General features: G+C 43.3%; 1 protein-coding gene and 1 pseudogene across 1 annotated transcript; one reads left to right on the top strand and one right to left on the bottom strand.

Moving 5' to 3' along the window:
- Nucleotides 1-4,099: 4,099 nt before the first annotated feature.
- Nucleotides 4,100-5,146, bottom strand: LOC131238769 (acidic endochitinase-like). Its single transcript, XM_058236375.1, has one exon. The coding sequence runs from the start codon at nucleotides 4,994-4,996 to the stop codon at nucleotides 4,100-4,102; it is 897 nt and encodes a 298-aa protein (XP_058092358.1). The 5' UTR covers nucleotides 4,997-5,146.
- Nucleotides 5,147-5,794: 648 nt separating this feature from the next.
- LOC131238768 (acidic endochitinase-like) lies at nucleotides 5,795-6,990 on the top strand (annotated as a pseudogene).
- The last annotated feature ends 8,537 nt before the right edge of the window (nucleotides 6,991-15,527 follow it).

Raw genomic sequence — 15,527 nt, 5'->3', positions numbered from 1 at the left:
TGGACGTTCAAAACCATCCATTCTTAATTGAAATTTCGTCCTGAATGCAATAGATGGGGTAAATTTTTTCGAAAATACCTCTGTGGGGCCCACCGATCACGACAGTGAAGGAGTGTGAAAGCTTTCGCAGATCCGCGAAAACAGACTTTTCTAGGCGGTTGTGGCCCACCATCTTTCATCATATGGCAGATCTGAACCGTCCATCATGTAGAGGGCTCAAAAACGTCCTAAGGGACGGTGTTTCTTTGAAAATTGAGCGAGGAAAGTAGGGAGTTTTGAAGTTCCGAACTTGACTGCGAAAAAGCTTTCGTTATGACTGGAACAACCCTCCACTGCCTCCAGCAACTATAAAAGAAGGTTTTGGATGTGGGGAGCAGACATTCGGATCTGAATTCCTTGGACGTGCACAAGAGGGAGAGTCGAGTTTGTAGGGTTTTTATTTTTATTTTTCCTTTCTTTTAAAGTGTAGCCTAATCATGTTGCTAGGCTAAACCTCTTAGTTAGGGCTAAAAGGTGAAGCTTGTAGTGTGATTGGGTTGTTAGCTTTGCTCTGATTCATGGTTATTGAACTCTTGTGGATTTTAGTTTGATTATTAAGGAATACTTTTAGTTTTTAATGGTTTATTATGACTCAAATTACAGTAGATCTGCAATAGCTTTGAGTATGTTCTTTTCATTATGAGATTGTAAACCTAGGAGGCCCTGTTGTTTACCATTGTCTCCTTGACATGGTTGGGTGACGGAACCCCTTCCTAACTTTCACAATTCTCTTGTTATTGGCTGTGGGTTTGGTAAATTGCTGTTGTTTGCCATAGTCTCCTAGGCATGGTTAGGTGATGAGATCACTTCCAAATCTACACCAATCGTATCTGTTGATGATTAAATCTATGAGACATTCAGAGATCTGACAAATCTCTTCTTACCAACTGGATAGGATGGGACTCTGATTCCAATTGTGTCCTTGAATCAATACAAGGTAACTTTCAAATTGCTACAAGTGGATCTTTGGCACCCTAGTTCCCACCTTTATTTTTATTAGTTTTTAATTAATTTATTCACAATTATTCTCTCATATTCGCTTGATTTAGATTACATATTAGTCTAGTTCTAGTTTTATTTAGTTTCAGATTATGTACAGGTTTCAGTCCCTTGGGATTCGACCTCAGTCTCACCGAGTTTATTACTACGTCACAACCCTATACTTGGGGAGTGAACAGAAGTCAACCTTCCTCCTTTAATCTTGGCCATTTGGATACCACCTCCTTAGTAACTTAAAAAAAATAAAAAATTAAAATACTTATTAAGTACAAAAAATTACATTTTTAAGTTTGCTTAGTAATTAGGGGTGCACATGGAACCGGCAGAACCGGTAAACTGGACTGGAACCAACCATACTGCATGGTTTGGTCTAGTTTTGAAGTGCATCGGTTTTAGTTCCGGTTTCAAAAATCAAAGAACCGGTTAATTCGAATCGGTTCTCAGTTTGGCCGAACCGGACTGTAGAACCATACCCTAAAACTGAACTTGGAACCAAACCCCTTCGTCTCTCTCTCTCTCTCTCTCTCTCTCTCTCTCTCTCTCTCTCTCTCTCTCTCTATATATATATATATATATATATATATATATATAAACTAGATCATTCATTTAATGAATCACAACACAAGTAGATATTGGTAGCAAAATCATTTTAGGAACACAAAGGGTCATAAAAACAAACCACGACAAGATTACTCATTGTGAAAATTTTCAGTAAAGGAGCTTGGGCTGTATTATAAAAACAAACCATGCAATTGGGCTAGATTATAAAAATCCGGGAACCATATAACTGAACCGGTTTTTTATAGTCTGCTTCCAATTCAGTTATAGGGTGCAAACGAGACGGTCGGAGTTCGATTGTAGTTTTCCTGGAACCGTTAATAATGGCTTGGTTCAGATTTCACGCTAAATTTTGGACCAAATGAACCGTGTGCACCCCTATCAAAAATAACTTAACATCTTAGAGTTACTTTTAACTACCGTTAAGCAATTCTTGCTTTTTAACTTCTCTATCCATGATGGACATGCCTTATCAAAGGCCCATGCATGATTTATGACCCACATCAAAGGTAGTGTACATGCAATGGATAGTACACATCAAAGGTTAGCCCTAATGATAAATGACCTACATCAAAGGCTGGCCCTGCATAATGAACGGCCCACTTTAAATTAGGCTCCACATGATGGACGATCTACATTAAAGGTGTGTCCGGCATGGTAGACAATCCACATTAAAGGTGCACTCTACATGATGGACGATCCACATTAAAAGTGTGTCCCCCATGATGGATGACCCACATCCAAGGTGGGCCTCACATATCATAGATAGCCCACATCATAGGTGGACCTCACAAGGTAGATGGTCTACATTGAAGGTAAGCCCCACACAATGGATGGTTCATATTGAAGACATGGCCAACATGGACTCAACATAATTAATGGTCCACATCAAAGGTTGACCGTACATGATGGATGGTGGGTATTAAGGGTGGAACAAATAGAATTGAGGGACAGTTATAAATACTCATATGATGTTGCAAACCCACCATGCTTTTCTACTTCATGGCTTAACATGGTTAGGGTGGAACAAGTAGAAACCAAGAAACTGGAGGTATAAGTAGCTCATGTAACGTAACTTACCATCCAAACCAGCCCTCATGGAAATCCTTTTCTTAGGGTGGCACCCGGGCCAGCCCCATGAATTAAATACAGGGTGACTCAGATTGCCTTGTTGGTCCTGAGTTAGATACTATTTGAGTCAGGCTTAGTCAGCATATTTGCAATTCTGACTCGTTCTGAACCGGTGAATCTAGTCTCATTTGACGAAGACAGAGTAACATCCAACTCGGCAAAGTACTCGATGAGTTGGAGGTTACTATTGAGTCAGACTGAGTCAGCATATTTTCAATTGTGACTCATAGTCTTGAGCTGGTTGAATCTCATTTGATGAAGATGTAGTAACATCCAACTTGGCAAAGTACTTGCTGAGTTGGAGGTTACCATTTGAGTCAAGCTGAGTCAGCATATTTTCAATTCTGATTCATAGTCTTGAACCAGTCGAGTCTCATTTGACAAAACAGTAACATCCAACTCAGTATAGTACTCACCGAGTTGGAGGTTACTAATCGAGTCAGGCTGAGTCAGCATACTTTCAATTCCGACTCGTAGTCCTGATCTGGTCGAGTCTCATTTGACGAAGACAGAGTAACATCCAACTCGTCAAAGTGGTTGTGATTCTAGCCCATAGAACTAAAGGAGCAAGTTCTAAGGTTGGACGAATTATAAGGTGCAACTGCGACCCATGCGTGAGAACTTGGTGTTGGCGTGACCTGTGGATCTGTTGGATAAAAATCGCAAACCCAGCCTAAGACAGCTGAACTTCAAACCGGTCTAGGGGCAGCCAATCCAGTCACCACCCGACATTCCCGTTTCTAAAACTCATCTAGTCGACTATGAACAGGGCCCGACATGTGTGGCATTATCAAATTTTAGGCTGGGCTTGGAATCTCAAGTCATTTTAGCCGTACACGTTCCCATTCTACAAAAGTACTAATCAAAAACTCTGGTTGGGCAACGCATGCATCTTGCATTTAGATAATTGATTTCCTTTTCCTAAATATCAACCTATTTGCGAGCGTGTGGCCCACTTGTTGAACGGATGGATTAGGAGCATTCGCATGTGGGGAGAAGGGATTTGATCATTTTTAGGGGCCGAGCTCTAGGCATGATGGGCTTGACCTTTGGGACATATGGTATCCGGTGGGGCAGTCGTAGGTCAAACCCGGCCCGTTGCCACCCTTACGCTAGCTTAATAATGTGGACCCGAAACTCAATTGACTTAGACTACGTGGATTGGCTTTGCAGACACGGACTTAGAGATTTCAAATACAGTTGACCACAGTTTCATTCTATCACCTAGAGCACGTAAAAAAGATCTGGACCGTTCATCAGGTGAGACAGGGTCTAAATATTTTCATTTATTTATGATTTCATGCCGAAAGAGTAGATATCATGTGATACATGGAAGTTATGTTCATGGAGCCATGTAAAGAGTACATGTACATTAGACATGGCTCTTGATAGAGGAACTGTATCCAGTGAGATCATCATAGTACTTGGACCACAGCATGACCCCACCATACTTGCTAGAGCCTTTAATGGCTGGGATGACTTGGGAAGTGAGTGCATCGGTGGGGATGAAGCCGCTACCAGCGGCCTGGGGTGCAGCCGGTAGCCCCAGGAATATCTTGGTGGCGGGAATCGCTGATGTCCATTGCTTCCATGCATCTTCAAGATTGCCAATACTCCCTGCAGTGTACTGGCAAGGAGGGTTATTAGAGAACTGGACCCACACATAGTCGAAAAGGCCAGTCTTGAGGGCCCCACCGACCCATGCATCGGGAAATGGGCATTGTGGGGCCGCCGTTAGGTACACCTTCTTTCCCTTAGTGCTATACCCTGAGAGATACCTAGCAAGGTCATCCCAGTGTTGGTTGGTGCCGCCCTCGATGTCGAAATCGATGCCATCCAAGACAGCATTGCCAAGAGGACGGGAAGAAGAATGCCCTCCGAGGGAGTTGTTCCACAGATACGTAGCTACTTGCCTAGCATCAGCAGAGGAGGTCAGGTAGTAGCTCCCCGCACCACCTCCAATGGAAAGCATTACCTTAATGCCCTGCTTTTGGCAAGCTCTAATGTCGTCGCTCAAGCCCGTGCAACCGTTGGAATATGGGTCGCAGTGGCCTGCAAGGTTTATCATTGGAGTCTGACCGTTGCCGAATGTGGGAAGGAAAGCTATGTTCACAAATGCATAGTTACCAGTCCCACATGTCTCTGCTAAGGTGCCTTCGTTCCCATTCTGACCCCAATAGATAGCAATCCCTCCTGCATCTGATCTCCCAGAAAATGCGAAAACCAGCACGAAAAGTAGCAGTGGCAATACTGGGGTGTTGCTTGCCATGCTTTATCTACCAAGCTTGATTGCTTTAAGCTGTTTCTCTGCTTCACAATGCTAATGGAGCATCACTCTTATAGGAGAAGGATGGCAACCTTAGGATAGCGACCGCTTCCTTTGTGCTTGTTTTTATGTTTCATGTAAGAATGCGATTCATTCGTGGCATGTGGGCCACAAAAAACCTGTTTTATTTTTTTTTGGCAGAGTTATTTCATTTGAACGTCGACGGCATCTTGATATTGTAATCCAATTTTCCCTCCTTTCCTACCATTTTTATATAAGCATTCTAGTGTCTTTCTTCCATGTCCTTTTGCCTATGACTCACTACTGCTATTTAAACTTCTAATGCATGTGATTTCACTATTAAATTGGCAGATAGAAACAACTTTCAATTATGCATACAAGGATTTGGAAGATCATTCATTCAAAAGCATTAAAAATCATGGATGAAGCATGTCTCATCTGCAGAACCTACCGTTTTGTAATTGTTGCGCCCATAATCAAGACGAGTATAACATCTAAAGAGCCTGGCAGCTGCAGCAATGAAACCAAAAGACACAATACAAGATGTGGAAATCAACATATATTGCTGCCATTGCCATAGAAACAAAACCATTGAAGTTAATTATCAATGGTAACAACACAAAAGAGGAATCAAGCAACCCAAAAGACACGCATAACATGCTTCTGCAAACCCTTAGAAGGAACATGCGAGGAGTGATCTCTATCCTAATGGGACCTTGATACTCCTATAAGAGTCCCCTCCACTAACCTCATTAAGCTAAGAAATCTCTTAATTTGAACATGGCCAACCAAACACTAATGTCGCTGCTGTCGCTTTGCCTATTGGTGTTTGTACTAGTAGGGAGGTCACAGGCCGGAGGAATTGCCATCTACTGGGGCCAAAACGGCAATGAGGGTACCTTAGCAGAGACGTGCAACAGGGAACTATGCCTTAGTAAACATTGCTTTCCTCTCTACATTCGGCAATGGACAGACACCGATGATTAACCTTGCCGGCCACTGCGATCCATATTCTAATGGCTGCACAGGCTTGAGTGATGACATAAGAGCTTGCCAAAGTCAGGGAATTAAGGTGATGCTTTCTTTTGGAGGTGGTGCTGGGAGTTACCATCTGGCTTCCTCTGAGGATGCAAGGCAAAAGTAGCAGAATTTCTATGGAATAACTTCCTAGGTGGGCAATCTTCCTCCCGCCCCCTTGGTGATGCTGCTCTTGATGGTGTCGACTTTGACATTGAAGGCGGCACAAATCAACATTGGGATGATCTTGCCAGATATCTTTCGGGATATAGTACGCAAGGGAAGAAGGTGTACTTGACGGCGGCACCACAATGTCCCTTCCCTGATGCATGGGTCGGTGGGGCCCTGCAGACGGGTCTCTTTGACTATGTGTGGGTCCAGTTCTACAATAACCCTCCATGCCAATACACTTCTGGCAATGTGGGAAACCTCAACGATTCATGGAAACAATGGACCTCAGCTATCCCGGCCAGTGAGATTTTCTTGGGTTTACCGGCTGCTCCTCAGGCAGCTGGTAGTGGATTCATTCCGAGCAACGATCTCACATCTCAAGTTCTACCCGTGATTAAGGGTTCGGACAAGTACGGGGGAGTCATGCTGTGGTCCAAATACTATGATGATCAAACTGGATACAGTTCTTCCATCAAGAATGATGTCTAAAATGGCCTCTCTCTGTTTCTCTTTGGCATGCTACATCTATCCTTTTGAGTGTGTACTCTTATACCATGTCTACATGATATCCTATGTATATCAATAAATTTAAATCAGCTCTTTTTTCTTTTTCCTTTAATGGGTGTGCATCCAAATGGAAGTTAGGTCACCTAGCATTTACTTTTTTGTTATTACATTAATACTTTTGGAGCACAGAACGAGTTTGTTGTGTGATGTGTAATGGTCCAAGACTGGTAGGCAATCCCAATTTTGCATCTTTGGTGAGGTGTATTTTTCCAATGACAAGAACACCCATTTTATTTATTTATTTATTTAATTTTAATTTTATTTATTTATTTTTTGAGGTGGAAGACATAGTTTGGCAACTAGGCAAGTTAACCAAGTCTTGACCAAGTTGACCAGGCCCTATAACCACCTTGATCACTAGGTTGGGAGAACCAGGGCTGCAAGATTCATTGAGTGATTTGTAGTAAATTTCCCGAGTTGATGCTTGAGTCAGTTAACTTGGCTGAATGAATCTGGCTCAAATTATAAGTCTAAATAAGGGCAAGGTCATAATATTTATCGGGGAAAGGGTAAATTAATAAAAATAAAGAAAGGTGGCAAGTGGCAACCCTCATTTGTTTTAGGTTCTTAGTTTTCTTTTCTTTATCTTCTTCTTCTTCTTCTTCTTCTTCTCTTTATTTTTTTATTTTTATTTTATTATTATTATTATTTTTTTTTTTGAAGAAAAGATTGGTACTTGTTCTTATTTTGCATGAATTTTTTATTTTCTATTTCAGTACTTTTTTTTGGAAGGTTCGACTCTTGAGCTAAGTCTTGGTTAGCCATTACGGTGGAAGAGACGTCCCCTCATCTCTTCATGCACACATGCAAGTAAATTTCTATGTGAAGCTTACTTCCTCACCAACATGTCAACATGTGTAGGAAACCCGCCCTGTAATAAAAGTGTGGGACAATATGAAGATTGTTCCACTCTCTAAGCTGTTAGAATATATATTTATATATAAATTATATTGATATATTAATTAGATTATAATAAGATTTTTTTTAATGTTTGAGTTTATATGTATCGGATGTTATTATTTCATGGCAATATATGCACATTGATATTCATATTGGCCATGATAATGAAATATGACCAATATTTACAAATTAATTGGAAGGTATGCACAACGAGAGTGATCTTTTTTTCTTTTTTTTTTTTCAAAAAGAATCTCAAATTTTCATTGACATAGAGATAAGAGCTTACAAAAGCACTAAGCAGAGGCTCATGCCAAAATAAAAGCAAAGACCCCCTGCTGTACAAGAATACACATTCGGGAGGCCCAACCCAAAGGCCCTCCTACTATATAACAGAGAAAAAAATTAGGAAAAGTTAAGAGATTCGAACCGTCCCTAATCCTGTCTTATCTAGGACCAGCTCCCCTTTAGCGAAGAGAGGGAGGTTGGATGTCGAAATGATGAATCTGGACTACTGAGAAGAGCTGCTCCATTTGGCTAGGCAGTCCGCAACAGAGTTAATTTCTCTGGGGATATGCTTGATTGAAATAGACAGCGAGGTTCTAAGAGCTTGAAATTGGTTTTTCCAATAGAAAGCATTCCAAGGAGGGTTCCCTGCTGAAGATAAAAGGCCAACCACAACCTGGCAGTCGCTTTCCACCTCGACGTGGGTGAGGCCCATCTCTTTGTAAAATTTGAGGCCATCGATAACCACCTTTATCTCCACCTGAAAACTTGATCCCATACCATAGCCTTTTGAGAAGGCAAACATGAAGGTGCCCTTATCATCTCCACACACACCCCCACTCCCAGAAGGGCTTAGATTACCCCTAGATGAGCCATCCACATTAAGTTTCACCCAGCCCCTAAGAGGTTTGATCCATTTTACCAAGGAGAAAGAGGGCGGGGAAGTTCTCCCTAGGACCAGCCGAAGGTCTGCTATCACTTTGCTATCTTCTTGGGAAGTACATGCCGGAAGGGAAAACGTATTGGACAAGTGGAACAACTAGGACCTGACCTGGTATATGGCGTGGGTGATTCTGGAGCGGGAGTCTTCAAAACGACGCTCGTTTCTGACCTTCCAGATTTCCCAGAGGATAAGGCCCGGGGAAAGCCCTCTAAGGACTCCCAAAGTAGAGGTATCCTTGGCAATCGCCCACCATTGGGATGCTCTACCCCCCGCAGATTGGTTCGGAAGGAAAGAAACACCAAAGATGGTCGAGAAATGGGCCCAAATGGCGAGCGCAATCTCTCCCTTAGCAAAGAGGTGGTCGAGGGATTCTTCTTGCCGGCTAATAGACGAGCAACAAACACAGGAGGAGGCCATCTAGATACCTTTCTTCGTCACGCTGATGTCGACTGGGACCGCGCCATTGAGAATCTTCCACGAAAAAACAGCTATTTTGGGAGGGAGATGCGGGTGCCAAGCCCATTTGGCCCAGTTGCGCACCTGGTCTGGGGATCTGATGAGGAGCCACGCCGATCTAGTGGAGAAAATCCCCGACTTTTCCTTGGTCCAAATGACGCTATCAGTCCCATGATTCAGCACTAGCCCTTCAGATTGCACGTGATGCCGAACGAAATCAGGGAGAATATTAGGGAAACGAGCAGAGTGAAGGATGCCTTCAGGGCCCATAACGTCTTTAATCTTCAGATCGAGGGGATGGGGGGGAACATTGGTTGGTAGCCAGCCTTTTAGGGGCCCCAGCCCCGTCCAGTTGTCACACCAAAAGCTACCATTACCATCCCCCAGCAGCATACGAGAGTTGCCTTGGACGAGATCTTGGAGTTTCCTGACTTGTTTCCAAGAAGGGGAGTCCGACTAACGTGGGTTGGAGCTATCCTGCATCTGATTTACGCCATATTTAGACCTCATAAATCTAGCCCAAATGCTATTTTTGTAGTCGAAAAAGACTATCCAGGCCCTCTTTAGTCTGAGAGCCTCAGCGACTTCTCTTAAGTTTCTGATACCCAATCCGCCCTCCTTGGATGGAGCTGAAATTGTCTTCCAGTTAACCTAATGCAGTTTTTTCCTCCCTTCACTCCAACCCCAAAAGAAGTCGGCAAAACTTTTTTCGAGAGTTGACAACGTCTTCCTTGGGACTTCAATCGCTGCTAAGGTATGGACAGGGATACTTGAAAGAACATGCTTGATGAGAGTAATCCTTGTAGCCTGGTTTAGGAATTGGGCTTTCCAACCTAAAATGCTAGCCAGAATTTTGTCCACTAGTGGTTGAAGTGTGGAAGAACTAATTCTGCCTTCGGCTAGAGGGACCCCAAGGTAATAGAGAGGGGACGCAACCCTCGAGATTCCCGACACCCTTTCGATGCAACGAACCCGCCCTACTGTCATTTGGAGGAAACAATCAAGCTACTCTTAACAGCATTGATTTTGAGGCCTGACACATCCTTGAAAGTATGGAGAAAGGACATTAAGTTTCTGACTGATGGGCTGCTCCCATTGATGAAAATGGTCGTGTCGTCTGCAAAAAGAAGGTGGGAGATCGGCATGCTCCCTCTACTTGTTCTAAAGGGTTGGCAGGCGTTAGAATTGAATAGATACGATAGGCCCCTACTAAAGGCTTCCATGACTAGAATGAAAAGGCTGGGAGAAAGAGGATCTCCTTGGCGAAGCCCTCTTTCTGATTTGAAGAAACCCGAGGTCTCGCCATTAAGGAGCACCGAGAACTAGGCCCCTTACCAACATTTTTCAGCCAAAATAATCTAAGACTGACAAAAACCGAACCTATGAAGCACCGCCTTGAGGAAGGACCAATTAACTCTATCGTAGGCCTTTTCTAGATCAATCTTGAAAATGACGTTGCTTCCCCGGACTTTTTTGCCAATGTCAAGAAACAGCTCCTGGGCCAAAGATATACTATCTGTAATAGATCTCCCTTGGACAAAATCCATTTGTTCATCGGAGATTAGCATAGGAAGGATGGAGTTCAACCTAGCTGCAATCACCTTGGAAAACACCTTGTGTTGAGGGTCAAATATTGCATATCAGACCCATTTGTTACCTGGATTTACAAACATAGTATTGTTTAACGGCCTGATTTAATCATGTTTGTGATGCAGAGTGTATTTACGAGCATGGACTGAAAAAGGATGCTTAAAGCATTAATTCAACGCTCTGATGACACCAAAGCATGGGATGGACCCCATGAGACCAAGATCGACTGATTTGCACGCCAGGGATCCAAGAAAATCGAGGAATTGAAGCTCAAGTGGCCTGAAAAGTGTCCAGAATGCAAGATCATAGGGTTCTCACCATCTGATCAGTTCGAAACTTCATACGTGGCCTGAGGGCCATAAATGAGCCGTACATATCAAATTTCAGCCATCGGATCACTATGGAAGTGCCCCAACTGACAGATCAGCCCATAAACCATTGATTCTGGGCCCACCTGATATCTGGAACTGTCTCAACTTTGGTCTCGGCGGTTTAAATAAGATGAGGAAACAAATGGATGGTTTGGATTTTGATAGAACATCACAATGGGCCCCGTATATGCAACGTGTGTATATGAGGTACACACGTACCCGAGCCGCACCAAACAAGCTAAAGCGGGTCAGCAGCGCTGACCCGCATCTTCTTCCCAAAAACGGAACTCCGTTTCACGCGGCAACACGGACGACGCTGGCCTTTTTGCGGACGCCAGTGGGCCCCACACATTGTCCTAGTGAATAATCCAAGACGTCCATCTTGTAGAGGGCCATGAGTTCTTCAAACCCATGCTAAGCTTTTGGATCCATGCAAGCACACGTGCACGATACAGAGGCCATAAGTGGGCGGTCCTGCGACGTTCAAAACAGTTTTTGAGGTGATTTCCTCTCTGGGCCGCGTCAATGGACGTTCAAAATCACCTATTCTTGACCGAAATTTCGTCCTGAATCCAATGGACGGGGTGGATTTCTCTGAAAATACCTCTGTGGGGCCCACCGAACACGTCAGCGCCTCTGCGTACGCCTTACGCGCGTTCGGGGAATCCGGGATTTGCGGGAGGTAGTGTGTCACGATCATTAACACTTTGAGTGATCCAGACCGTCCAATGTGTCCACAGGGAGTCCAATACCCTAGCCAAGATGTCAGAATTGTCAGGTAGGTCGATATCACGCCGCAAAGACACTCCAAACGCAAGTCGTTTTGCGTTTTCACTGCGCAGACGAACTCAGTTGCTGCGAAAGCTCTTCTATTCCGACTCCAACACAGTCTCTGATGCGAAAAACTTCCGCATGGAGGTCGAAAATTGGGTGCCGACGAGGGTGCTATAAAAAAAGAGAGAGAGAAAGTGTACGGAGAAGGAGAAAACGGAGGTGAAGGAGACAGGGAGCAGCCGTGGAGGCACATGGGAGAGAGAGGCTCTGGACGAGCAGCATGGCTGCTGGCACGTTGGCTAGGAGTGCTGGAGTAGAGGCTTGAACGGGAGGAGTTTTCCAGGGCAGCGTCGGATTAAAAGAGAAGAAACGGGAGGAAGGGCAGCTATGGCTTGGACGGTTGCTTGATTTTGAAGGAAAAGACTGTAAAGACCATAAGTTCTTCCTTCTTCTCTTCTTCTCTTTTTCGTTTTCTTTTTCTTTCTATTTGTTTTGGGTTCATGTGTGGCTAAACCTCTTAGCTAGGGGTAAGAGGTGAAGCCTGTAGCGAGATGAGAGATACTATGTCATGCTTTTAGTTTCTGAACTGAATCTGATTTTAGTTGATTATTAAAGGAAGGTTTTCTTATTCTTTAATGGTCTGTTGTGACTGAAATTACAATGGGTTTGCAATGACTTTGAATATTTCTTCCCCTTTTTATGTTTATGAAGTCAGGAAGCCCTGTTGTTCACCATCGTCTCCTGGGCATGGTTGGATGATCGTACCCTTCCTAACTTTCATGTACTTTTGATTGGTTGGTAATTAGTTTAATCCTATTATTTGCTTTGTCTCCTGGGCATGGTTAGATGATGGAATCCATTCTAATTCATATACCTTTCATCTTTTGAAAACCAGATCAAGTAAGTTCAGTTTGATTTCCATGATTCCTGATGCAGGCAAAAGATCTCCCTGATCCCTACAAGTGGATCCTCTGAATCCCTAGTTTTCCTTCCTTTGAATTACTTAAGTTTTAGATAATTATTCCACAAATTATTCCCTAAGTTTTATTTGATTTAGATAGCATCTTAGTCTAGTTCTAGTTCTACTTGGTTTCAGATAACGTACAAGTTTCAGTCCCTGTGGATTCGACCTCGGTCTTACCGAGTTTATTACTACATCACAACCCTATACTTGGGGAGTGAACACCTTGTATACACAATTACAAAGGCTTATAAGACGAAAATCAGAAAAGGATTTAGGAGCCGATTTTTTTAGCATTAAACATAGCAGGGTAGCTAAGAATGCTCTTGGAAACGTACCTCCCTGAAAGAGAAATTTGATAGCTCGGTGGAGGTCTTCCCCAACAGTGTCCCAACAGGCCGAAAAGAAGGTAATTGAGAGGCCATCGGGCCCCGGCGTGCCATCTGCTAGCATAGCAGAAACGACCATCTTCACTTCTTCAAATGACGGCTGCGTGTTGAGGGTCAAATATTGCATATTAGACCCAGTTATTGCCTGCATTTATGAACATGATACTATTTAACAAACTATTTTAATTGTATTTGTGTTGCAAGGTGACTTTAGGAGCTTGGGCTGAAAAAGGATGCTAAAAGCATGAAATTGACGCTCAGAATACACCAAGGCAAGGGATGGACCCCAGGGGATCAAGATCAACGGACTTACATGCCAGAGATCCGAGAAAACTGAGAAACTGAAGCTCAAGTAGCCTAAAAATCAGCCAAAATGCAAAATCACAGGGTTTTAACCATCTTCTCGGCTCGAAACTTCATACATGGCCTGAAGAACATAAAGTAACCATACACATCGAATTTTGGCCATTGGATCCTTGTAAGAGTATCCCAACGGACAGATCAGCCACTAAAGTCATGATTTGGGGCCCACCAAATCTTTGGATATGTCTCAATTTTAGTCTCAACCCCTTAAATGAGGTTCTAAAGAGGATGGACGGAGCAGATTTGTCACAAACATCTCCGTGGGACCTACATGTACAGTGCGTGTGCATGTTCTTAAGTGCACCGGACGTACACCAATTCACCTTAAGTCGGTCAGCGTGCGCTGACCGACTCATCTTCTCAAATCAAGAAAAGGCTTCCAGTGGACGCTCTAGCGTCCGCCGGTTCCTCTCAGTGGGGCCCACTCCTCTTCCAAAGTATCAATCGGGACCGTCCATTGTGTGCATAGGTGGGGTATTTACCTCACCAAGGTGGCCTCTTGAGACCATTTAAGATGTTGCAGAATCCTAAGCGTTAAATGCATGATGAACGGCGGAGTAGAAGATATTGTGGGCCACAAAGAATTCAATCCAAAAACCACCATACCCAAATGGTTTTTCGAGTAGATTTCAATGGACGGCTTGGATTTCTCAAGAAACAGGGATGTGGGCCCCACAGGTTACGCACTCATGAATTTTCGCCGCAAGCGCAAGAACAGGGGCTGCGGATGGGTTGTAGTGGGCCATAAAGATCGCTTCGAACAGATGATCCGGTCCGTTCATTGGATTCGTGTGATAAAACTGATCAAACCCATGTCAAGCATGTGGACCTGTATAGACATTTAAGAACGCAACAGTGAGGAAAAGCCACCACGTCGATTAGTGGTGTGGTCCACCTAGAGCTCGAATCCACTTCAATCTTGGACAGGTAGCCTAAATCGACACCAGAAATCCAGTGGACAGATCTGATTCTTCAACAATCATAGAATATGGGCCCCACCAGGTATCAACGCAGGAAGGATCCTCTTCTTACGCACGGTGTAACTTTCACGCTGCTCGGTCGCATAAACAGAGTTCGAAGCAGTGTATAACTCGACTCCAACTGACCTCCTTGTGCACTGACCGACCCTGGCAGCTATAAAGGGAAGAGAGAAAGAGAAGGGAATAGACTGGGGAGGCAGGGATCTACGGCTGGACGTGAAGTAAAAGAGCAGAGAGAGTTATTTGGTTTTTTTTCTTTTCTTCTTCTTCTTTTTTTGTTTATTTTGGATTTAGCCTAATCATGCCCGTGATCGGCTAAACCTCTTAGCTAGGGTTAAGAGGTGAAGCTTGTAGCGAGATGGGTCCTGTATTTTATGCTTTTAATTTAATTTAAAGTTATGAACCGAATTTGATTTTAGTTTGATTATTAAAGGAATGTTTTTAGTCTTTAATGGTCTGTTGTGACTTAAATTACAATGGGTCTGCAATGGCTTTGAGCGTGTTCCTTTTTCTTATTTTAATTTTGACGTCAGGAAGCCCTGTTGTTCGCCATCGTCTCCTGGGCATGGTTGGATGTCGGTTCCCTTCCTAACCCTCATATAATGTTAATTGGTTTTTAATTAGTTTAATTTTGTTATTTACTTTATCTCCTGGGCAAGGTTTGGTGATGGAATCCATTCTAATTCATATACCTTTCATCTCGTGAAAACTAGATCAAGTAAGTTCAGTTTAATTTCCATGATTCTTGATGCAGACATAAGATCTCTCTGATCTCTACAAGTGGATCCTCTGAATTCCTAGTTTCCTTCCTCTGAATTTCTTAAGTTTTAGATTAGTATTTCACTATTATTCCTCAAAAATCATTCGATTTAGATTTCATCTTAATCTAGTTCTCGTTCTACTTAGTTTCAGATAACGTACAGGTATCAGTCCCTTGGGATTCAACCTCGGTCTCACCGAGTTTATTACTACATCACAACCCTATACTTGGGGAGTGAACACTGCGCCATGAGGAAAGCATTATTTTC

The sequence above is a fragment of the Magnolia sinica genome, chromosome 3 (assembly GCF_029962835.1).
Source record: "Magnolia sinica isolate HGM2019 chromosome 3, MsV1, whole genome shotgun sequence".
NCBI lineage: Eukaryota > Viridiplantae > Streptophyta > Magnoliopsida > Magnoliales > Magnoliaceae > Magnolia > Magnolia sinica.
This window is presented reverse-complemented; position numbering and strand designations above follow the sequence as displayed.